The sequence below is a fragment of the Myotis yumanensis genome, unplaced genomic scaffold, assembly GCF_028538775.1.
Source record: "Myotis yumanensis isolate MYYU_CA2020_CCGP unplaced genomic scaffold, mMyoYum1.0.hap1 SCAF_11, whole genome shotgun sequence".
Taxonomy (NCBI): domain Eukaryota; kingdom Metazoa; phylum Chordata; class Mammalia; order Chiroptera; family Vespertilionidae; genus Myotis; species Myotis yumanensis.
In genome coordinates this window covers 68,963,233-68,987,975 of record NW_027223762.1, presented here as the reverse complement: position 1 = coordinate 68,987,975, position 24,743 = coordinate 68,963,233, and the positions used below count along the sequence as shown (strand labels likewise).

General features: G+C 51.6%; 1 protein-coding gene across 1 annotated transcript in view; it reads right to left on the bottom strand.

Annotated features, from left to right (window-relative positions):
* Nucleotides 1-1,059: 1,059 nt before the first annotated feature.
* Nucleotides 1,060-24,743, bottom strand: part of NCK2 (NCK adaptor protein 2) — a 133,518-nt gene continuing 109,834 nt past the window's right edge. Inside the window, exons 4-5 of the mRNA XM_070429849.1 lie at nucleotides 15,035-15,753; nucleotides 1,060-2,289 (exon numbers count right to left, since the gene is read on the bottom strand). Coding sequence (XP_070285950.1) covers nucleotides 2,095-2,289; nucleotides 15,035-15,753 — 914 coding nt within the window. The 3' untranslated portion in view covers nucleotides 1,060-2,094. The remainder of the gene's footprint in view (nucleotides 2,290-15,034; nucleotides 15,754-24,743) is intronic.

The window sequence follows — 24,743 nt, the reverse complement described above, 5'->3', positions numbered from 1 at the left end:
TTTTAACCTGACAATCTAGGCCCTAGATCAGTGATGGCGAACCTATGACACCCGTGTCAGAGGTGACACGCGAACTCAATTTTTGATTGATTTTTCTTTGTTAAATGGCATTTAAATATATAAAATAAATATCAAAAATATAAGTCTTTGTTTTACTATGGTTGCAAATATCAAAAAATTTCTATATGTGACACGGCACCAGAGTTAAGTTAGGGTTTTTCAAAATGCTGACACGCCGAGCTCAAAAGGTTCGCCATCACTGCTCTAGATTCTAGGGGAAAGAGGTCAGTCCTCTGACTAAATAGGCAGGCACTGCATGTCTTAAAAACTCCTGGGACACATCGGTGCCCTCAGCACAGCGGTTGAGAACCGCTGGCCTAGAGGGATTCTAGCGTGAGGACAGAATGTGATGCCAACAGCGAGACCGGGAGGGGTCGGAGGAGTGGCTCCTTGCTGGAGACAGCGGTGAAGCAGCGTGCTGAGTCATCATCTGCCTCATTCGGCTGGATGTCTACTCTTCTATACTGTGTGGCCCCAGCCAAGGGCACCAGACACCAAACTTCCAATTTATTATCAAATTTCTAATTTATGTCAACAGCAACAGAAAGGCACAACTGACTCTCAAGGGACAGGGATGACAGACCACGTGCAGACGCTCATGGGATGCCTCGTTTCTCCTGGACGCCCGAGGCTGGTGGGAAGGGCGCGGACACCTCTGGGTTTGCAGCCCTGCCCACCATGTACCAGCCACGTCCCTGGTGCAGCGACGTGGTGCCTTCCTTCCCCATCTGTATAATGGGGGTGATGGCAGCACCCGCCTCCCGAGTGAGCAGAGAAAGGCGAGTGCAGGGGGAAGCTGAGGTGGGGCCCAGCTGACGACTGGTTTCTCTGGGAGTTTCACGAGGTAACGTATTATTTCACTACAGAGAGATGAGGCAGAGAGAAGGAAACCCCGCTGTGACGACCGCGTGCGACTCCTCAGACTGCTCCCTTCAGGGCTCAGCAGATTCTGCGGAGCCTCCGGTGACAGAGTCGGTTCCCCAAGACACACACACAGTCTCGTTGTAATACTTTTTTATTACAATATCCAAAAAACTGAGTATGCAAGTTGAGGAGGTCTCAAGACCCCTTCTTTGACTGTAGGAATGTGCCATCTCAAGATAGTATATTTAAACTATAAAGAAGTTCAAATGTAAAGAAAAAAGAAAACAAACATTCTGTGTGTCTTTTCCTACCAATTACATATTCCTTTGTACACCCTGAAAAACCCTGTAAAGCAAATTATATATATATAAAATATATATATGTATATATTGTGTGTGTGTAAAGTGTTGGTAGCTTCCCTTCCCAAAAAATCAGCTGTTTTCCTTAATCATCTGTTTTAGTGTCAACAAATGGCTACAGATACTATCACTTTGAGAATTAAAAACCGTGAACTTAAACAAGCCAAAGGCGAGAGGAAAGCACTATGTGGATGGCACACCGGGGGGTAGTCCCCAAACGTCTCTTTCCAGCTGCCGTCCCTCCTGCAGACGGACCTTCCGGAAACCCTTTCTTATTGCAAGCACAGCCCCAAAGGCACTGGGCAGCTTCTCGCTGCGGCCTCCCTGGTGGCTCTGGGATTGCTCCCAGCAGACGGTCCACTCCCGGAGAGCCGGGGCGCCAGGTGAGGGCTAAGGGCTGAGCAGGGGCTGCTGGGGGCCGGGCCTCCGCCTGCGCTGCCGGGATCAGAGCCCAGCGCTCGCGGAGGCCCCGGGAGTGCGCTGTGGGTCACTCCATCCCGGGCAGCTTCCGTGCGTTCCCGCTGCACCGCGTCTTCTCATCGCGGTGCTGACGGCATGAACAGGTTGAACAGACTGAGGCTGTTTCCAACGGAGCAGAAATAGAGAGAACAACCCCGCCCCCTCCCTTCTCTACACTGGCCAGGAGCGATGGCCTGGGACATGGAGCGAGGGCCTGGGTGGCCAACAGGAGGCAGGTACGGCCTGGACAGGTCAGCCGGGCAGAGGAAGCCACGTCTTCTCGGGGGCCACCTCTCGGCTCGGGGAAGTGAGGGCGGCACCGAGGCTGGAGGCGGCAGGGCCCGGGCAGGCGTCACTGGAGCGCCCGCACGAGGTAGAGCTTCTCCCCTCGCTCGCTGGTGAAGATGGGGGCCTTTTTGTAGTGCTCCACCAGCTCGTCCATGGTGTGGAACCGCCGCTGCCCGATGCAGTAGACGCTGTCCACGAGCTGCACCTTGAAATGTTTGTTCTTCCCTGACGCTTTGAGAGACACGGAGAAGTCACTGGGCTGGGGAGGAGAGAGACACGCGTTAGCCTGGCCGGGCCTGGGAGGGGAGGGCTTCTCTCCCAGACCCTCAGCTGCTGGTTGTGCCCCACTACCTGGGAATTACCGCCCAAATCACACTTATCCAAACCCCACCCGCACACAGCGCAGCAGCCAGCTCTCTGCTCTGGTCTCTGACTGCAGGAGTGAAAGGAACGGCACCTGCTGTCTGGGAGGACCCAGCGGCCGTCCAAGGCTCTGGGGTTCTGAAGAGGAGAAAAGTGAAAGTTTGCTTCCCACAGTTCCGCTGCTGGATGTATTTCAGTTATTTCAAGCTGGAGCTCTGTTACGGAATGCACGCTGCCAGCTGCTGAGGGGACCCACTGACCTTTTCATCTCCCAAGCTACTTTTTATAAACTGGGAATTTTAAAAAAGGGGCTTGTACATAGACAGCAGCTAAAAGATTTTCTTCTCCTGGCTTCTACCACTATTAGACATTCAACCATCAAACATGTTCTAATCTGCCCCAGCTGGTTGAGGTCCGTGGTTAGAACACTGGCCCTCGCACCAAAGGGTCTTGGGTTCGATTTCCAGTCAAGGGCATGTCCCTGGGTTGCAGTTCAGTCCCTGGCCCCGGTTGGGACGTGTGCAGGAGGTAACCAATCAATGTTTCTCTCTCTGTCTCTCGCCCTACCTTTCACTATCTCTAAAAATCAATGGGGAAAAAAAATCCTTTGGTGAGGACTAACAAAAACAACAACAAAAAAAGCTCGAATTCTAAGCTATTTAAAAAGAAAAACTTTAAGAGCAGTGGAAAATTCTGGTTGCATTTTAAACACGGATCATAAAATCCCAGAGGGGCTGTACAATGGTTCAAGCACAGATTTTAGTGAGAGATGTTTAAATTTGTGACATGTCAGCACCACACTTACAATTGAATATATTTTAGAAAGACATCATTATTTGTATTAAAATTAGTCTTTTATCTCATTTATTGAAAAATATGCACAAGATATTAAGAATGTTCTTTAGGGAAAAAATTATTGATTAGTTCAATAAAGAACAATTATTTATTGGGTACTAACTACATAGCCGACAGGCCGTGCCGTGGTATTGTGTACACGTGTGTGTACTGTGTGTCTGTGCCTGTACTGGCGCTGTGTATGCGTGTGTGCCATGCACAGTACGTGTGCTGACTGTCCAGTAGGGAGACAGATAAATAGAAGTAAAAAGGCCGTTATGTGTCTAGTTGCAAACTGTGGTGGGCTCTACGAAGAGGAAGGAGAGAACCGAGGCAGGCCAGGCTAACTTAAACACGAGTGTGGGGTCAGGAAAGGCTCCTGAGGAAACTGGGGGAGCCGCGCTGTGTGCGGGTGGGTGCTGGGGGAGTGTGCAACTGGGCATCGGCAAAGAGAGGGAGGGAAGGGCCAGCCTCTTCGGAGGCATCGTGGCCAGCATGGCGGAGGGAGAAGTGAAGGGATGCTGGCCTCCCTCAATGGCCTCAGAAGAAAACCCAGCTGCCCCCCTCTAACCGCCCCCCTGCGGCCGTGTCACCTGGCCCTGCCCACATGCGATCCAATCAATGAGAGAAACATGCGCCATCCCCAGTCCCATTTCCCCTCCTGTTCCTGTAGTTCTTTGAGCCCCTACCCCATCCTTGGTCAACCGCGCCTGCAAGCCTCAGCTCCTGCAAGGCTGAGGATGCCTCCTCACTCCCAACAAGACAGGCTCTTCCCGGGCCTGCGGCGAGCGCACCTCAGGCCGAGGCAGGCCCAGCCCACACCCACGCCCACCCCTTCATCGTGCCCCTCCCTGAATCTCTAGACCAGGTCTCAGCTCCTGGACACCCAGGCCTCACGGGTGCTGAGGACACAGCCAGCCCCTGCCGGGCCTCCACCACAGGGCAGCGCTCACCAGCACCTGCCATGGTTTGTTAGGCCGAGTTTACAAACGTCTGATTAACAGTGTGAGAATCTTGCAGAGCAAGAGCTAACCCATATGAACAAACGAATGACAACTCAAGGAAATGGGGTCTCAGAGAGCTCAGCCTGGGCCGGGCGCTGACACCCACCAGCCACGCCCCTTAGCACAGGAGAATCAGTGACACTGTATTTACAGCTTGTGGCTCGCTCTGCCTGAGACAGACCCAACGGGACAAGCCCTGAGGGTAGGCGGGGGATGGAGCTCAGGAGACAGGAAGGCTGGTCTCCGCAAGGCCGTACCTTATCTGCAGGGTCATGGCCAGGGAAGGTGGGGGGCGCGGGGCGGCAGGGAGTGAGAGGAGAACACAGACCTTGAAAACTATATTGCCAATTCAGACTCTTAGGAATGAGTCAGCAGGAACGCTGACGTCACAGATGACCCTGCCGACCAGCCCTTTCGACATGATATTCGAAAGCACAAAGCGGCGTTCTAAGCAATCATGCGAGCACACAGTTCCCAAATCCTGATTATTTTCACAGGCTCGAGCCACCAGCCGGAGGAAGCGCCTCACTGTCCTCGCACTGCCGTCCGAGCCGCTGTGTGGCTCTCGGAGCAGGACAGACGGCCCTCCCTGCTTTCGTCCCCAGCGTTCAGACTAGGAGAAGCGCTCACACGGCGCGGTAGGCAGCATGTACAGCTACGACTGCTCCCAGGGCTCCAGTGTTCCTACAACAATGTGCAGGTTCAAGCTCCTATTATTTTATAATACGCCCCCTCTGAGCCAGAAGTTTCTGCCTTCTTAAAGCAAAATGGAGGGCAATCTCACTTCACAGTCTGGCACCAGCAGGTGCTGAGCTAGTTTCATTGATACTTTAATCCATTCACAGCCACGGCGTTACCGTGCCGAGTATGATGTGAGCGAGTCAGAGTGAGAATATGTAGGCCTGACTTTACTTACCAAATGGTCAACGGGTGGCTTTCTGGACAGGGAAGTTTGTTTTTAATTTAAGCTCCTTAGCTTTACACCGCGGGCACTGCATGCCACAGCAGTGAAGGACAGAGAACCGCCAGGTTCATGTCAGGCGGGCGTGCTGAACATACAGAATTCCCAGTTCAGCCCCAGCAGACTCCCCGCCTCTGCACTCAAATGCCCGGCTCCACATTTCCACCAAACAGCTCCACGTGGCCTGCCGACGAACACGCCTGGGGAGCACTGTCAGCAGCACCTGGCAACTGGCCTCCCCGCTTCCCAGACCAGGGAACCAGAGACTCTGGGTGGGGTGCGGCCATCTGTGTTTTAACCTCCAGCAACCTCTGTTTTTTTCTTTTTTGTTAATCCTCACCTGAGGGTATGTTTCCACTGATTTTTAGACAGAGTGGAAGGGAGGGGGAGAGACAGAGAGAGAAACATCCATGTGAGACAGACACAGTGATAGAGTTGCCTCTTGTACTTGCACCTATGGGGCGGGAATGGAGCCTGCAACCGAGGTACCTGCCTTTGACCGGAGCTGAACCAATGGCCCTTCAGTCCACCAGGCGATGCTCTATCCACTGAGCCAAACTGGCTAGGGCTCACCTGGTGTTACTGAGCCCTCCAGGGGCTGCTGACACAGCTGCAGAACAGAAATGAAATTGGGGCCAACCACCTGTGTTTCCCAGGGTCGGAGCCGGAGGAAAGGTGTGAATGTCACTCATGGGCTCTGTACGCCCGAAGGAGGGCGTTCCATGGCCACCTCCCTGCGGCTGCAGACGCATTTCTGATTCTCGGCCCTGCAGCAGACATAGCAGGGGGTGCCTGTGGGGATAGCCGGACACTGTGGGGGTGCCTGTGGGGACAGCAGACACTGTGGGGGTGCCTGTGGGGACAGCCGGACACTGTGGGGGTGCCTGTGGGGACAGCAGACACTGTGGGGGTGCCTGCGGGGACAGCAGACACTGTGGGAGTGCCTGTGGGGACAGCAGACACTGTGGGGGTGCCTGCGAGGACAGCAGACACTGTGGGGGTGCCTGCGGGGACAGCCAGACACTGTGGGGGTGCCTGTGGGGACAGCAGACATAGCAGGGAGTGCCTGTGGGGACAGCCGGACACTGTGGGGGTGCCTGTGGGGACAGCTGGACACTGCTGGAGAATGTTCCGGTCTCTTCCCTCCAAATTGAGCCGGTCCAGGACCTGACAAGCCACTCTGCTTCCAGGGACAGAGCGCAAGGTGGGCCATTCTGAGAGGGCAGCTCCACAGCCTTGCCCGTGGCTGCCGTGGCTCCGCCGGGCCTGGCTTTCTGAAGCAGACTGGGGGCACCGGGTGTTTTGGGCCCTGCGCAGTCACCTCACAAGTGGTGGTGTACTGATATTAAGACTCAGGACTGTAAATCAAAACACGTTCTTGCTTGAGTATCTGCTGAGAAAGGGCGCCAGCTCAGCATTCCTTCACATAGGCTCTGGTTTTGGGGTGCTACTGATCTGAAGACACGGGCCCTACAGGGCAGTGACCATGGGCTGTCCACCCTGGGCACAGGCAGAAGACTGGCAAGTGCCCTCACCGAGGCCACCGTGCACATGCTCCTGAGGGGAGCGGGCGGGATGGGGAGCTCCTTGGGCTGGTGGGACAGACGCAGGAGCTACTGCTTGTCCAAGAGCTACATCCGCCAGAGCGTGGGCCCACGGAAGCGAGTGAAAGAAGAACCGTATCAGTATCTCACTCCCACAGAACCTCAAACAGGCAGCACTGACATGCACTGCCCAGGGGCGGGCTCCAGCAGCACAGAAATGGTTACCATAACATTAAAGGCCGCAGCTCTCACTTGTGGAAGGTGGTGCCACCAGGGGGCTGATGTGGGTGTGGCCGCAGCTTCCTGAGGGCCAGGAGGAAACGTCCTGTTCTTGACCCTGACCTGGGCCCTATTTCTTGACCTTCTTCACCTGCGTTAAACTAGTACTTCCTAAATTGTTGTCCCCCATCACTGCAGTCTACCGGAAGGCTACTTTGGTGTTGCTTTCTGCTTGTTTCAATGTGTTGTCCAGCTATTCTGCTGTTTTGGCAGAAGTATGAGCCCACATTGCCAGGTGGGGAGTGGTCATGTGACCCTGGACAGGCCGTGCCCGCCCCCTCGGGTGTCTATAGCTCCAGGACCGTGAGGCAGCACGCTGGTTGCAACAGCCTCTGCAACAGGCTGCCTGGGCCACAGCCTGGCTCCTTAGTTTAATGGCTCTGAGACCTGGTGCAAACTTCTCCTCAGTTGCCTGCTCCTGTCTTCACACTGTGGAACAGGTCATGTCTGACACTGGGACAGGCAGGAGAACAACATCCTTGGGGAATACTAAGTTCCTTTTATGAAACTATAAAGACAGCAAACAGTATATCATCAATTTTTAAAAAGGTTTCTTTCCATTAAAATTCCTAGAAAACAGGGATTTTCCTAAACTAACTGGGCAAGGTCTCCACCCTCTGCAGAAAGGCGCCTTTTTCTTCATTTGTGATCACGCGTCCTCAGCACCCGTTTAGACCCATCTCTCCTATTAGGCTCCAAGCTTCCCGAGGCTCATTCCTATCTCACTTTCATACATTCTTTTAAAAAAAATCCTTACCCCAGGATTTTTTTCCATTGATTTTTATTTTTAAAAGAGAGGGGAGAGGAGGGAAGTGGGAGGGGGGAGAGAGAGTGAGAAACATCGATGCGAGAGGGACACATGGATACCAGCCAGCGCTCATTTCTGTATATGCTGGAGAAAGCGGGGCCTGGCGCATAGTAGGTGCACTCTAGGTGGTTGCTGAACCAACTGGCAAAGGAATGCCTGGGAGGTTGTACAGACCCATTCCATGCGACCCTCGTATCTTTGAGGAAATAAACATTAGCAATAGGATTTCTCTTTAAACAACAAGTGGGAAAGCAAGGTTTCTTGAACTTCAATGTTCACTCCCCTCTGTCGCCTCTCCTGTCGGAGCCCTGCTTTCTATCTGGGGTTCTGTGCTGTTTGTCTTTTGCTGTGTGACAAATCACCCCCAAACTCAGTGGCTTAAACAGCAACATTGGCAAGTGCAGTTTCTGTGGCTCGGGACTTTGCCGTAAACCTTGAACGAGAACCTTCCAGCTCCTGATTTAACTCCACATCCCCACGGGGAGCAGCAGTGAAGACACTGGCTGAGGCTGCGGTCATCTGCGGGCTCCACTGGGGAAAGAGGATCGGCGTCAGGCGTGGTCACGCCTGGCCTCTCTGTGGGGCTGCTTGCTTCTTCGCACGTGGCAGCACCTCCCCCCCACACCATATTGGGTGATCCAAGGGAGTGATGCCACGTGCCGTTTGTGGCCCAGTCCTGAAAGTCACCTGCCATGACTCCATCACCTCTAACCACGGCGGTGAGTCAGCAAGTCCAGCCCCTGCTGAAGGGAGGCGAGCAGGCCCCCTGCTTTGAAGGACAGGCATCAAAGAAGTTGTGGACATCGTCTGAGCCATCACAGGTACCACACTTGGCTAAAACTTTCCTTAGCTGGACTAGAATCTAACTAGAGTCAGTCCTGTGCCTTCTTTTCAGATTTGAAACATCCACTTTCTATTCCCCACTTCGATTCTAATCTTTGTGCTTCCTCTCATTGTCCAAGTTTTCCTACCTTTTCCTTCTCTAAACACTACACTTAATCGGTATAATTTCTCTTTGCTGAATACTGTGCTAACTTTTCAAATATTCTAACATCAGATCACTTCCTGTTACTGTCTTCTCGCTGACTATTCCTCCTAGGAATGATTTCTATTCTCACAGTTTTTGACCCAGAGGTTCTGACGGATTATCAGTTAGTAAAGCCATTCATTCCACCCTTCTTAGGAAGTCATTTTCCAAGTGGAATATGAAGACAGTAAATAGGTAGAAAAACCAAGATTTTATTTATTATATTGTCATTATTTTTGTTTAGGTTTTAGGTCCCGTATTTGAGTGTAATCCCTGTAAGTACAAGAACCTGATTTCACTCCACATCCCCACATAGGAGCAGAGGAGGTGTCAATAAATGCACCTACTATGGACTCACAATTTGACCACTATCCATTTCTTCAGGCAATTCTTACAGCTCACTGCTTTGAAGTTTCACCTCACGAGTAAGTACTTCCAGAAAAGCAAACCATACTGAGAGCAGCAGGTAATCTCCTTCATTTCTCCTCCACCACCCAGAGAGCATACGTATTACTATGCCTGTCCTCTAAGCACATGGCTGTGGAGAAGTCACAGGGGAGGCAGTCCTGCTTCTTAAACAACCTTACAACTTCTATGTATCTTTTCCTTTAGAATCCGTGGGGAGATGAGAGAAATGCCCTTGGTGTGGTGCACCAAGCTGCCCAGGTGAACTCTGGACCCATTTCTGGTCCCGCTGCTCTTCGATCAGCAACTCACACACGTAGCATTTAACACTCCCCTTAGCCAAGGCAGTGCCATCCTCTCCTTTCAGTTGGTAAATAGCTATTTTCCTGTGTCTGTGACTTCTTTAAGGAAGGCACTCCTTTGTCCAGAGAAGCAGTTCATTTGCGAACCAACGGGTTAGCGGCCCACGGTACCCCCCTGATCATCTCTGCCCTCAGCTCAGAAAAGCCGCTTTGGAATTTCATTCCTGTTAGTCACCCTCTCTAGTTGTCCAATACTGCCTTCCCTCATCAAAACAGACTCACAGTTTATACTTATGCCACTAGCTGCCAACTGATACTACTCTCTTTGTTTTCGCTTCAGATGATCTTTTCACCAACAGTTTCTGTTCTCCTGTAACTGTGTCTCTGAAATATTTACTCCATAGGCTCACACCAACCCACACACAACATGATCAAGTGTGATCGGTCTCATTAGTGTCTGAAGTAAACTTCTTTGCACAAGGGAAGAAAAATCAACCATCGGCCGCAGAACAGCCCTCCAAGTCCCACGGACCGTATCTTGAAACAATAGTGTTTACTGTTCATGTTCAAGTCAGCATGTGTGAGTGCTCGCCCCTCCCGGCCTCCAAAATGTATTTCTTACATTTAAATACCTCAGAGGGCAGCGTTTCAGAATACTGTCCTTATCATTCTTTGTCTCTTCACCACATCATGCCTACTTGGCTGATCAATAAATGATATTCAATTCCGAATGTTACATATGCACAGCGCTGTCCAAAGAGGCTTGACCGATGTCACCTGCCACGGTCAGTGGTGCCCAGACACGAGCGTCGGAGTTACCTGAGGGCTCGTGCAGGTGGAGGTTGCGGGCTCTACCCAGGGGACGCAGGTAGCGGGTCTGGGCGGGGCCCGATAATCTCTATTTCTAGCAAGTTCTCTGGTGACGTGGCTGCTGCTGGTCTAAGAACCACACTTGGAGAATTAAGGCCACGGAGGCTGAAAACATTTTACATGGTGTTCTCCCCCTCGTTTGCGGAATGACCTTTGCTTGATTCTGCTCATTTCCAATGGCCGTGACAGTGGGACCTTCCAAAGGCGAAACACTGGTGAGAAGGCAGCGAGCAGGCCAGTGTGCACACTATTCCACGCTGCTACTACCCCTGCTTTCTGTGCTACAAGCCCTGTGGGCGGAACACGAATGCATCACTCTCTGCTGCTCCTGCACGCTCCCGAGGCCAAGCTAAGGGTCACAGAAACACCCCAAACAAGCAAAAGGGGAAGCTGAGATGAAAAAATTACGTGCTGATGCAAATCAAAACCACAGCAACCGCTCCTCACCACACAGAACTCCTTTCCCCCGGCACGGACAGTCACACCCACCCCGGCCCCCTTATCCCTAGAAACCACCATCTGTTCCCCATCTTTATAACGTTCTCATTTCTGCCATGTTAATAAATTGAAGCACACAGTAAAAATGCCCACGTTATACTCTGGTTATGATTATTAAAAACAAAACAAAACTGGAAAGCAAAAACTGTTGGTGTGAATGTGAAGGGACTGGAGCCCTTGTGCATTGCTGGTGGGAATGCAAATGTCAGAGCCACTGTGGAAAACAGATGAATTAAAAAAACTAAACAATGAATTACCATCTGATCCAGCACCTCCACCCTGATCTACACCCAAAAGCCCTGCAGGCAGGGACTGAGCTGGCATTTGTACGCCGTGTTCAGAGCAGCGTTACACAGCAGAGCCAGAAGGTGGGAGCAACCCATGCCCATGGCAGGGTGAATGGATACACAAAATGTGGTCCATACACATCATGAAGGGATACCAGTCAGCCTCCAAAGGAAGAACTCTGACACGTGCTACAGCAGGAATGAACCTTGAGGACGGTACATGAAATCAGGCTACACACAAAAGGACAAGTACTGTATGATCCCCCGTGGGTACTTAGGGTAGTCAAACTCCTAGCGACAGAAAGCAAAAAGCTGCCAGGGGCCAGGGGAGGGAGAAATAGGGAGTTAGTATTTAATGGGTGTCGAGCTTCAATTAGACAAGATGAAAAAGTTCTAGAGATGAATGGTAGGGATAGTTGTAGAACAATGTGAATGCACTCAATGCCACTAAACCTACACTTAAAAATGGTCAAAATGGTAAATTTTGTTATATATATATTTGCCATAATAAAAAACATTTTAAAAAAAACATCTTTTTATGTGTTAGCTAAAACAGTGGTTCTCAACCTTCCTAATGCCGCAAGCCTTTAATACAGTTCCTCATGTTGTGGCTGGTTCGCGCGTTCACTGATGAACCGTGTCTAACAGATACCCGCGGAACAGCCCACGTCACTGACACTGGGGGCTGCGGGTGTGGCAATGTTCTTGTTTGTTTTCCCAAAATATGCACTTCTCCCCCCAAAAGCACGTATTTCCTTGGACTCAGAGTTGGGTATATTTTTATCTTTCAAAACTGAAATGTATTACATATTTTTAAATGCAAAATCCCGACAAGCAAGAGTCTAGCTTGCTGACACTGGAACCATCAGGCGGCCTGTAGAAAGGACGCATCCTGAAGATGCGCTCTAAGACAGCTGCTCAGCTCACCCAGGCCGGGCGTCCTGTGTGGTCTCCGAGGAAGGCTCCAGGCCCCAAGGCTGCAGAAAGGAAAAGGCCCGCAGGCGAAGATGCCTCCGAGCCCTGAGAAATGCTGAGGACGAACCCTGTCCGCCCTGCGAGGTGCGAGGTGCGTGCTGGCCTCTGGCCCAGGCCCTCAGCTGGCCTGGTGGAGACTGAGAGCCAGGCTCTCCCTTGAGACATGCAAGTGAGCAGGGAAACGGACCGGGGAGAGGAAGGAGGATGCGGGACTCCAGCAAGAGGCAGGGGCAGCGGATGGAGGGACAGGAATAAGCAAAGATTTGTCCACTTGTCCATCCGGGCAGTTCCACAAGCCGCAGGTGACAGGCTGTGAAGGAGAAAAGCAGCCGATTGGCCTACTGCTGCTGTCAGAACAAAGCAGCACACGCCTCACAGCCTGGCAGCAGCCCTTTGGCACAGACAGGTGCACGACAGCAACACCCATGGGGCAGGCAGCCTGCACCCAATCAGGCCACACGGCATCTCCAGACCGGCGGGCCGTGGGTGCAGAGCCAGTGCTGGTCCCACGAGGGGCTGTCTGCTCCCACAGCCCTAGAACTGGAGGCCCAGGCACACTATTCGAAAGCCCTCCTAGGAACGTTAAAATCAAATGTAAACAACGTTTCCATTATGGAGCAGTCAGCCTAGTCCCGTGGCTCTCGAGCCACATGCGGCTTTTTGGCCCCTTGAGTGTGGCTCTTCCTAAGCCTTAGGAGTACCCTAATTAAGTTAATAACAGTGTACCTACCTATATAGTTTAAGTTTAAAAAATTTGGCTCTCAAAAGAAATTTCAATCGTCGTACTGTTGATATTTGGCTCTGTTGACTAACGAGTTTGCCGACCACTGGCCTAGTCTGTAGTAACATGAGACAAACAAGGCATCGCATCGGCCAGTTCTCAGATGGACCCGCACAAGGCAAGGGCCTCCCAACCAGAAGAACTTCCTTCAGACGCCACCTGCACGCAGCGTCCACGCAGAGCAGCAGACCCCCGAAGGCCAGCCACCTGCAGGCCGCTGTTCTCACTCCTCTTCCCGAGGACTCTCTTGCCCCAGTCCCGACAGGAGCCACCATGACTGGGCTGGTGTCCCCACACTGGGGGGCTGCTTCAGCCTGGCTCTAAGATGTCTCTTCACACCCAGGTGTTCTAAGTCAAGACCAGGGGCTCTGGATCCATCGCTTTACATTGTAATTGCTTCTCCAGGGCTTCTTCTGAACTTCTGCTCAGAAGAGTTAAACGTGCTGCCCTGTCATTCTTCTGCCGCACACAGATCTAAGGAAGCTGAGCACAGAGCTTACGTCACAGGCGAACCATGCAATGTGATGTCCTGCCAGGGATGATGAACTCTGACAGCTGGATAAGGAAAGCTCAGAGTTCAGATTTCAGATGCAGTTAGCGATCAGGCCGGCACATCAGGGAGGCCACTAACTCCACAAGCTGCCAACACCACAACGGCGCTGACTCACACCACTATGGGCTCTGCTGCCTCAGAGAGGAACACACCATGGCTGCCTCGAGAGTCTCTGAAGGGGATAAACATGTCTGTGGCCTTAATTCCTCACGGATCAAGCACCCGAGTCTTGACTATGCACTCACTTACTGTGGCATCAAGCTTTTCAGAGGACAATTACAGCACATAGCACACACTTACTAGTTGTATAGTTTGCATTGAAAAAACTAAACGGAAGCCTGCCAGAACCAATGCAATGTAATCACAATGAACTCTATCCATAGAACTCTTATTTTTGTTTTTTGGGGGACAGAGGTATCTAACCATATGGAAGGTGTTTTTGCAAAGAGGCTTACAAAACCAGTTGAGTATTTCCCTAACGCTCACACACGTGCACGCACACGCATGATCCTGGCCCAGTTCCTCCACAGAGGCTCAGACACATCCCCCAAACACAGACCCCAAATTTGCTGACTGCTGGCACTGCCCCTGCTGCAGACCCTGCACCTCACACACTAACTCATCTCACTCTAGAATAGCGGTTCTCAACCTGTGGGTCGAGACCCCTTTGGCAGTCGAACGACCCTTTCACAGGGGTCGCCTAAGACCATCCTGCATATCAGATATTTCCATTACGATTCATAACAGCAGCAACATTACAGTTATGAAGTAGCAACGAAAATAATTTTATGGTTGGGTCACAACATGAAGAACTGTATTTAAAGGGCCAGAAGGTTGAGAACCACTGCTCTAGAACCACCTTTTTCCTTCCGGCCCTGTTCACAAATGCTTCCAAAACTGCTCAGTGAACTGGGTGGTGGTGCCTGCGGCAAAGGTGACCTCAGGAGGATACGATGCACATGGTTTACACAGAAAACCCAACCAGCAAAGGCTGCGTCAGAAACCAGTGCCGTCCGGCTGAGAGCAGCTGACACATCTGGGACCCAGAGTGGAGACAGAGTTGACCACAGGGCAGACGGGGGTCGCTAACAATGGGAACCAGAGAGAACATGATGTTTAGGTCCTCAGAACAGAAGGGGAAACTTGGTAAAGAGGACGAACAGCCTTCACGAAGCAAAAACTTTCTCACCCTTGTATCTGTGAGTGTGTCTCCGGGAATAAGTGCGATCGTGGAGTGAGGCCCTACACTCACCGCGGTCTTGGGTGCATGGAGCCGCACCTCACACAGGGACACTGACCAGTCCTACTCACCTGTCTTAGTAAGAGCCCCAGGATGCTCTTGCTAATTCTGGTCTGTTCACACAATCTGCAAAGGAACGGTGCTCAGCTGCCACACTATGCACTGTATACACATCGCCATACATGCACACACATGCACACACATACACACCCATTTACTGTTTCTCCTGGAACCTCCCGGCGCCGGGCGGACCTCACGCCCCAGGTCACTTACCGAGGACTCGCTGTCCCTGATGAGGAAGTCACCCTCACGGCCCCGCTCGTTGAGGGCGCACTCGGCCTGGTGGCGGGTCACGTTCCCGTAGTACCACTCTCTGCCAGCGAAGCGTCCGCTGCCCGCGGGCCCCGGGTAGCTGATCTGAGGGACGTGAGACGGGGGCAGGACAGGCCCGTCGCTGAGGACCACCACATAGTTTTTGGGGACAAGGCCGACCTGCCCCCGGGCGTTTTTGCACTTCCACCACTCGGGGTCGTTCTCCGGCTTCTCGATCACCTCCATGGTCTCTCCCTTCTCGAAGTTGAGCTCCTCCTCGGTGACCGAGCTGAAGGGGTATAGCGTCTGGACCACGTGCAGAACCCGCGCTCCCTGGCCATTGCTCACGGGCGCGCCCCGCCGCAGGCTCGGGAAACTGGGGGACTCCGCGGCCGCCTCGTCCACCTCCTCCAGGACATAGTTGGAGGGGAACCAGCCAATCTGCCCGTTGTAGCTGCCACGCCACCAGCCATCGCTGCACTTCTCCATGACGGTGACACGTGACCCCTTCACCAGGGACAGCTCGTCCTCCCTCTCGGCCACGTAGGCGAACTTGACGAAGGCCGGGATGTTGAGGTCGTAGATGCGGTCGGCGCCCCCATTGGCAGGGTACTCGGCATCCGTGCTGGGCGTTGGGGACGCGTCCCTTGCGCTCGTCTTCCTTTTGGTCTTGCCCAGGCCTGTGGAGACACAACAGGGGCTCAGTGGGCACCGACGCCTGCAGCGGGCGCTGCTGGGCATCCTGCTGCCACCTCCCTGCCCATAACACTCAGGGGGGAAATCCGCCCCACCAGTGTGCCTCAGTGGTTGAACGTGGACCCATGACCAGGTCACCGGTTGGACTCCCGGTCAGGGCACCTGCTCGGGTTGGAGCTGATCCCCAGTAGGGGGCATGCAGGTGACAGCCAATCTATGATTCTCTCTCACCAATGTTTCTCTCTCTCCCTTTCCCTTCCTTTCCAGAATCAATATCAGCAAATATCAGGCTCACTATCAGCAAAGTCACATGTTGATGGCTGCAATGAGCACTTGCCAAGACTACAAACCGAGAACTGCTAAAACTGACCTCTTTCCTTTACTCTTAAAAAAATGCTAGGTAACAGCAGCCCAAAAGACAACAAAATAGTAGAAAGTTAGTTTCCTTTTGAAACAACTAGAGAATTCCTGTGCCACTCAGAAAAAGAAGGCATAAAGGCACAGACAAGACATCCTCACAGCCTTGTGCTGGGCAGGAAGTTGGGCGAATGAACTCAAAAGACCAGTTCTAGGAGGGTCAGGTCTCAGCAAGCAGAGCTCGCACCAGCCGTGCGCTCCGCCGCCTCCCCTCAGCCATGCGCCCTCTCTGCCACTCCTGGCACCCGTGCCCTCCCAGGGCTGCCCCTGGGCAGAAACCTGTACCCTTCTCCTTCCTTCTCATCTGGCAATTCTTTTCTTTCAAAACAAGGCTCATTTCCCACAACAGGCTGTGATGAAAGCAGCATTTTTCTTATTGTGACTAAAATCCCACGAGTGGATCACAAAATCCATTTAGTGGGTTGTGACCAGCCTGTATGTATGTATTGCTTTTTTCTTAGGGGAATAAAATACAAAACCTAACAGTGCATCAAATACAGTATTGTTGCTTCTGTTATACATGTGAGTGAGTGAGGGTTGTAGTGTGAAACTGATTTTTTCCAGAGCAGGAGAAACTATTTGAAAAGCCATAAGGCAAAAACGCTTCACCCTCCCCATGCCGCTCCCCCCCTCTGCCCCCCCCCCCCCCCCCCCCCGCCCCAAATGCGTAGGATTCTGAGCCTTCTGGAGCCGGGAGCCTGGGGGAGGGCAGCGCGGCCAGGGCTGAGGGCTGAGTGCCCCGGGGCCAGGGGGCTGGCCATGCTCCTCCGCCTTCCAGACAGAGGGCGGCACACCTCCACCACGGGAGTCACGTGCAGATTCTGAGGGTATGGAAACTGACGCCATTGCAGACTTTTATTTTGTTTTATTGTCCAAATGACACTAAAGCACTTCACTGGGTAGCTTGTACCTCTCTCTCCTTTTACTCCTTAAACTGGAGTAAAGACAGAACGATCCCACGCACTGGCCGTGCTTCTGCTCCGGGCTGAGCAGCAGGACCAGGAGGAAGAGAACACTGCAGTGACCACCCGCCATGCGGGCAGCTGGGCGCTGCCTTCCAGAGCGGACCCGCCCGGGCCTAGGATTCTGCCGCCCGAGACACGTGCCCAGTTTGGCGTCACAGCGGAGCAAGGAGACTGAAAGGCACGCGGCCGGCCGGTGAGGTGGCGGCACACCGATGGGGAGTGGCTTTCAGGGGAACACATCAGCTCCTGGAGCTAACAGCGCCCACTGGTCCCCGCTGTGCCACGGTGAGTACACACGAGTGCGTGGGAAACGCAAGAGCAAGTAAGCCAGGGCATTACACCAAGTTAAAAAGTGATTTCTACCTGAGTTAACTCACTCACATCAAAATGTGAGCGTCCAAATCTTAGAACGGATCCTTTATGTGATTTCTAACCTCGGAAGGTTCACCCAGACCCGAGAGTGTGGTGACCCCCAACTCCCCGACCCGAGGCAGCGGTTCACGGGGGAACTTCCCTCAAAGGCTCGACCCTACGAACCTCAGAAAGTGCTCCCCACCCTGAAGCCAAAACCACCGGGCAGAGTCCAGTTTCTGGTAACAAACATTTCAAGAAATCACATGTAAATGTAACTTTTTAATGGGCCTTTGCAAACTTATAACAAAAGCCACATGAAAAAAATACTATGGAAGATCAAGCGTTAGCCTATTCACCAGGACATAAAGGCGTCAAGATCACAGAGCAGACACAGAGCTCAGCGTAACACGCTGCTGAAGACACGTGAGCGATGTGTGATGAACATGCTACCTTGTCTGCTGGCCACCCTTAGGTTCTGGGAGAGCGAGATAAATGAGGCAGCCTCCCTCTCTGCCCATGAGGAGTTTTATTTTCTCCACCAAGACTGGAACGTTCCACGTAGCAGCCAGATCATGGAAAACAACCCTGTTTTGCTCTAACGTGATCTAAGAGTCCCTGAGACCACGCTGGGTGGGCCTGGGGGGCGGTTACAGCAGTGACCGAGCACACAGTCTGGGGAATCCGAGCTGCGTGCTCTGGGGCAAGTGACTGCGTCTGTGTCTTAGTTTCCTGACCCATCAATGTGGGCAATGATGGCACTGGCCCAGCTGCTGCGGCTGCCACAACCAAACCAGACCGGGGCTGGGGCAGCAGAAACGGACTTCCTCATACCTCTGAGGCCAGAAGGAGAAGATGAGGGCTGGTTCCCTCTGAGGCCTCCCTCCTGGGCTTGAGATGGCTGCCCTGTGTGTCTTCACATGGCCTTCCTTGCGTGTGTGTGTGCATGTGCGTGCGTGTGTGTGTTTTCTGATTTCCTCTTCTTACCAGGTGTGTATGTGCGTGTGTGTGTATGTGCGTGTGTGTGTTTTCTGATTTCCTCTTCTTACCAGGTGTGTATGTGCGTGTGTGTGTGTGTGCTTTCTGATTTCCTCTTCTCACCAGGGCACCAGTCGCATTGGATCAGGGCCCACCACAAAGACCTCATTTTAACTTAATTACCTCTTCAGAGCCCTGCCCCAAATACAGTCACAGCCGACTTCCTGGGGATGAGGATGCTGACGTGGATTTTTGGGGATGTAACGGCCGACATCAGGTACCTGAATTTGGATTATATGCACCGAGCACAGGAAGCGCTCTAGGAACGATAAAAAGCGTGCCTCTTATTAACTGAGCTGGGCTTTGCCTTTTTTCTCAGAGCTGTATTATACCAGAAGAGGACTGCAGTCCTTTCTGAGTGCCCGTGGCCGTGGCCCTACCCGCGCCGAGAGCCACCAAAATAGAACATGTGCCTGTCAGGGGTTGGGGACCTGGGAACCCTCGTTCCACGGGGCAGTGTCATGTGTAGCTGCTGCTGCAGTGACATTCAAGAGACAGGTGTCGGCACAGGGAGGAAGCCGACCTACTGACACCCCCACGACCCAAACCCTCACAACACTCCTGTGCAAAGTGCGCCTCCCCCCATTTCTGCAGATGGAGAAAGGTGCGAAAGGGGGTCTGGGAACTGGTCCAACACACACAGCAGTGGGGGCTCTGACCGGCTCCCAATAGAAACGGCCAAGCACACAGCTCAGTCAGAGGCTGATGTGCAGCAGGCTCTATGGGCAATGAACGCGGGATGGAACTCTGAATTGAGGCGCTGAGAGTCCACTCTGCCAACGGCCCTGGCCCTCCCAAACAGCAAGGAGCCCTTCCTCTGATTCTAGGCCGTGAAAATGGCCCTGTGTCTCCAGGCGGAGGTGGGGCTGAGGTTGAGGGGATCACGAGTAACCATGAAGCCATGTGACCATCGCCATGTCTCAATGTAGAACCGACCACATGCGTGCGAGCAGAGGCAGCAGTGCTGCTGTGTGTCCGAGGAGGAGAGGACACATGTGTGCCCATCAGCCCGAGCCCTAGATGACCCCACCATGCCTGGGCTCCAAGCAGCATCTCTAATTTGAAGGAAAATCTGTTCCCTTTCAGGGCAGCCTGCTGTCCCCACTCCCCATGTGTGTACTTCCACTACATATCTTCTCCGTTTCTTTTCCTTTAACGAAAGTCACACCACTTCTCATTTTAAGAAAAATGACTGGAATTCCAATGTGTCTTTTACAAGGACCAGGTGAATTTTTTTCTCTTAAAATTTTATGTATTTTCCCAAAAGGAGAGGCAAATCCTCACACAAACTTTGCAAAGTCTCAGGCCCCCTTTATCACTGTAAGTGAACAGGAGTAAGCAAACCTGGCCGCCCAGAAGCCCTCAATGAGCAGCTTGTGCTCACACCCTCCGCACAGATTTCGGAAGGACATACTTTCCAGCACTTCCCCTTGGGGCCTGCCCACTTGGCCCACCCATGACTTCCTGTGCACCTGGGCCGTGCAGGGAAGAACTCCCAGGAGTGGGCCCGCATGGCCTGGCCGCACCCTTCCCCCACCCTCTCCTCTCTCTCAGGCCCGGGAGCCCAACCCATGCAGGGCCCAGGCGGCTCCAGTCAAGCACTCGCAGTGGCAGCACAGACCGCGCTGGACTTCCTGAGCACGGGGAGCAGTAGCGGGTTTTAGCAAGATTTGGGGCTTCAAATGACATGCTTTTTTCTTTAGTCCTAGAGTTTATCATAAATCCACCTGCACAGGGAGCTACTGCTGCAGGGGCGTAGGCAGGTCATTTCATGAGTGAGGACAACTAGAATGCGAGCATCCACAGGCCTTCCTGCCTGCCGCCCGCCGCCCTGGCGACGGCGCACCGCTCTCTGCAGAGCGATGCTCTCCTCCACAGCTTCTCCGTATGCATAAACTGCAACAGCTTTGCACGAAGAAAGAACAAAGAAGGAATGGAAATCATGTTTAAAAAGAGAAGTAAGACACTGTCTCATGTGGCATGAGCTCAGGAGTGACCAAGATTTTAGCTTCTACACTGGTTAGGCTCTGCAAACATTCCCGTTCCCTCAAATCTACTATCATAAAATTGTGGCATTTAAGATCTAGAAGAAATCTTATACTGCTCAGCTGCTTCAGGCTGCTGCTGTGGGGAGTGGCCTGGGGTCCTGTGTGTGCTGCCCGAGACCGGTGGGCAGAAGACCCCAAACCCCCTCACCCCAACATGCCCCCCAGCAGCTCCAATGCCAGGCGTGCTGGCCAGGAGGTGCCGTGCAGTGCGCTCCACAGAGGAGTGGGTGAAGGTCTCTGAGAGGCCAGATCCCAGTCCCCAGGCCGGTCGCAGCCAGGCTGGGCAGCGAGGGCGCGACCTGAGGATGGGCTGCCTGCACTAGGCTTGCGGCCCACGAGGACATAATAAGCTCTTTGATGGAGCTCCCTCCATCACTGTCACATTAGAGACCAGCCACAATGTGTGCAATGAACTTTATTTGCATATAATAATAATAAATAACGTGTGCACCAACAGGAATGCTACTTCTTACTCTGTGAGCAATAATAATTTTAAATGACTAACAGCTGAGTTGGATTTAACACTACAGGCACACCTCCTTTTATCCTGCTGTGCTTTACTGCACTTCAGAGAGGTTGCATTTTTTACAAACTGGAGGCAAGACCCTAAAAGACGCAGACTACTCACGTTATTGCATCGCTCGTTTTATTGCAGGGGTCTGGAACCAGCCCCGCAACATCTCCGAGGCAGGTCTGTGTGGCACCAAACTACTGAATCTCTGACCCTTGAGTTACCTTTTCACTGACAACAATAAGCAGCTTTAACATCCTATATAATAAAAAGCTAATATGCAAATTGTCCCCGTGATTGGGAGTTCGACCAGGGGGTGGGGCCGGCTGGTCAACCACCTGCAGCCCCTCCCCTTGGTCAGCCCCGCCCCCAATCGGCCCCCAACCCTGATCAGGGGCGGGGCCGGCCCTCCAACTGCCCACGGTCTCTCCCCCTGGCCGACCTGATCGGCCCCAATTAGGGCGGGCTGGCTGGACCCCACCCATGCACGAATTCGTACACCAGGCCTCTAGCTCCTGAATAAAATTACATGCGTGAAAGACTGAGTTCTAACAAAAGTTTGACTGTGTTATCCATGTTAATGGTAGTGATTTTAAAGTCAAAATCTCTCATGTGCTCCTTTTAAGACCAAGGAATGGTAAACAGACGACTGTAAAATATGCTCTGTCACCTTCCAGCATAGTCTGCAGACTTAAGATAAAGTCAGACAAGTTTGATCATTCAGAAATATACTCAAGCCAACTCACTTAGACATAATGTACTGTGCACGAAAAGGGGGCCACGTGTTAAACCTGGCAGGTTCAGAGGAGGCCTGTGTGGCAGCCTGACAGACTCAGAGACCGAGAGTAACCACATGGGATGGTGTGAAGTTAACACTTCCTAACTAAAAGCAGACCATGGTGGGTAGTCATGTCCGCCGACCGTAGTTCCCTTGACAAAGGTCAATCTTTACCGTGACTGAGCCTGCTCATTGTCTTTCTGCATCTCAGATAACATGCCTTTGGAATGTCAGTCACCCCTCTGTCCAGACCCCTCAGGACACACCCACAGAGCAGGAGACTACTGAACCCCCATTGTTATTTTGTCCCGAGTACAATCTGTATGTGAAATAAATGTTAACTATCCTGCACCCACCAATGCAAAAGGATGTGTCTCTCTGTTTTACTCTTTATCCAATCCCAGAAGTCTCCCTGCTTTGCTTTCCCCTGCCCCCTTAATCTGCCATCAGTGGATTGCATGTACCCCCCTTACACCTCCGTCTTTGACTCTAATCCTATATAATAAAGAGCTAACATGCTAATTAGACTGAACAACAGAATAACCGGCCGGATGACCTGCCAAATGAAGCCGGGGCTGCGAGGGGCAAGCCCCTTGCACGAATTTCGTGCATCGGGCCTCTCGTGTATAAAATAAGCTGCAAAACTGCCTTCTCGGGAGCATTTTCTCAATCCATTAAGATTTTGCTTTCCAACAATTGCTATCAATTTGGCTCAAATTAACTCATAAAAACTCTCTACCATAGACAGCATCCAAGTTTTAGGAGCTCTAGGCAAAAACATTTTATTTTTGTTACTAATCAGATCTGTAACATGAACCACCTTTAACCAGAAAGCTTTCTTGTACTTGAAAAGCCATTTATACTAAGTAAAGAATAGAGGTTATTAATTTGTGGGGGTTCCCCCATGTGAGTTAGGTCCTATTATTAAAGTCAACTAAAAATTACAAAAGGCTTTTGTTATTAAATGCTAAGAAGATCTGACAAAATTTGATTAAGGTACCAAGTAACTGAAATAAGTTTTCATATCAGAGTTAGGATAATGTCTGGCTTCTAATAGCTTTTCATATGATCATATGTGCATATAATTTATATTTAGTAAAAACTAGATATGCTGGTAAGATTCAGAGAACACCCAGTTCTAACATTTATGATAAAAATATTTCAACATATAAGGAGGAAAACCTCAAGTTTACTAAACTTAAGATTTTTTAAAGGATGACCATTTAAGATCAATGCATTCAGCTTCACTAGCTGTTAGGGAAATGCAAATCACAACTACAATGAGATACTCTCACACCTGTTAGAGTGGCCACTATCAACAGGACAAGCACTAACAGCTGTTGGAGGGGGAACCCTCATTCAGTGCTGGTGGGAATGTAAACTATGGAAGGCAATTTGGCGATTCCTCAAAAAATTAAGAACAGAGTTACCATGGGACCCAGCGATCCCACTCGTGGGTATGTACCTGAAAACCTCGAAATCATGTTTTCAAAGTTATATATACACCACTATGTTCAGTGCAGCACTACTCATGGTGGCCAAGACATGGATGCAGAAGATGTGGTACCTACTGGTATACACAATGGAATACTACTCAGCCGTAAGAAAGGATGAAATATTGCCATTTGTGACAACATGATGGACCTTGAGAACATTATGCTAAGTGAAATAAGTCAGGCAGAAAAAGTCAAGAACCATATGATTTCACTCATATGTGGGATATAAAACTGAAACTCGTGGCACAAACAGCAGTGAGAAGTTGCCAGAGGGAAGGCGGTGGAGGATGGGGGGTGGAGTAAGCTAGACATATGGTGACAGAGGATAATTTGACTTTGGGTGGTGGGCACACAGTGCAATATACAGATCTTGTAACCTAGAAATCTATACTTGAAACCTACATGATCCCATTAACCAAGTCACCCTAATACATTTAATTAAAAAAAGAACCGCTCAGCGGTTCTCTGTTGTTTTATCTGCTCAGCAGCCTTCTCTTCTTCACCAAACTCCCGTCCCATGGCTTCTGCAGGGCTCCACCCACGCGGCCACGGGGGAGGCCGGGCTCCTCAGGGCCGGTGCGCAGTGGGGGACACCGTCCGGGGCGCCCACAGTGTGGAGCATGAAGGAGAGGGCAGGCATGAGGCCCAGGGAGAAAAAGACAGACTCTAGATGACATGCGTTGAGTCCCTCAGTCCCACCATGCTTCCCAGTGCTGCGAGATAAATCCTCTGTAAATTTTCTCCGCCTCTTCCTTCTTTTTTGCTGTATCTACCTTCTGTTACTTCACTTAAGAGCTCTAGAAAAACACAAAAAAACATGACTCTCCCCCAACTCTCACTTCACTCCCATTCCAGCCCTTAAATATGCCAAACTTTATCCCACTCTTATCTGAGGGGACATGTTCCAAGATGCCCCTGAGACCACAGGAGTACTGAACCCTGTCTATATTGCTTGTTTCCCATACATACGTGCCTGTGATTAACTTATCAATTAGGCGCAGTGAGAGATTAACAACAGTAACATGCTAGACCAATTTTAACAACATGCGTAATGGAAGTTCTGTGAATGGCTCTGGGCCGCACAAGGTGAAATAAAGGGACATGAACACAAGCACCGGGACACCCAGACAGTCGACCTGATAACCGGGCGGCTACTGAGTGCCACACGGGGTGGGTGGCACGAATACAGGTGGATGGTTCCTATCCCTGGACAGCACGGGACTTCATCACACTATTTAGAAGAGCATGCAATTTAAAACTTATACATTGTTGATTTCTGGAACTTTCCTTTAAATATTTCCAGAATGCAGTTGACCCCAGATAACTGAAACTGCGGAGGCAAAACCGTGGTTAAGCCGGGGGAACACTGC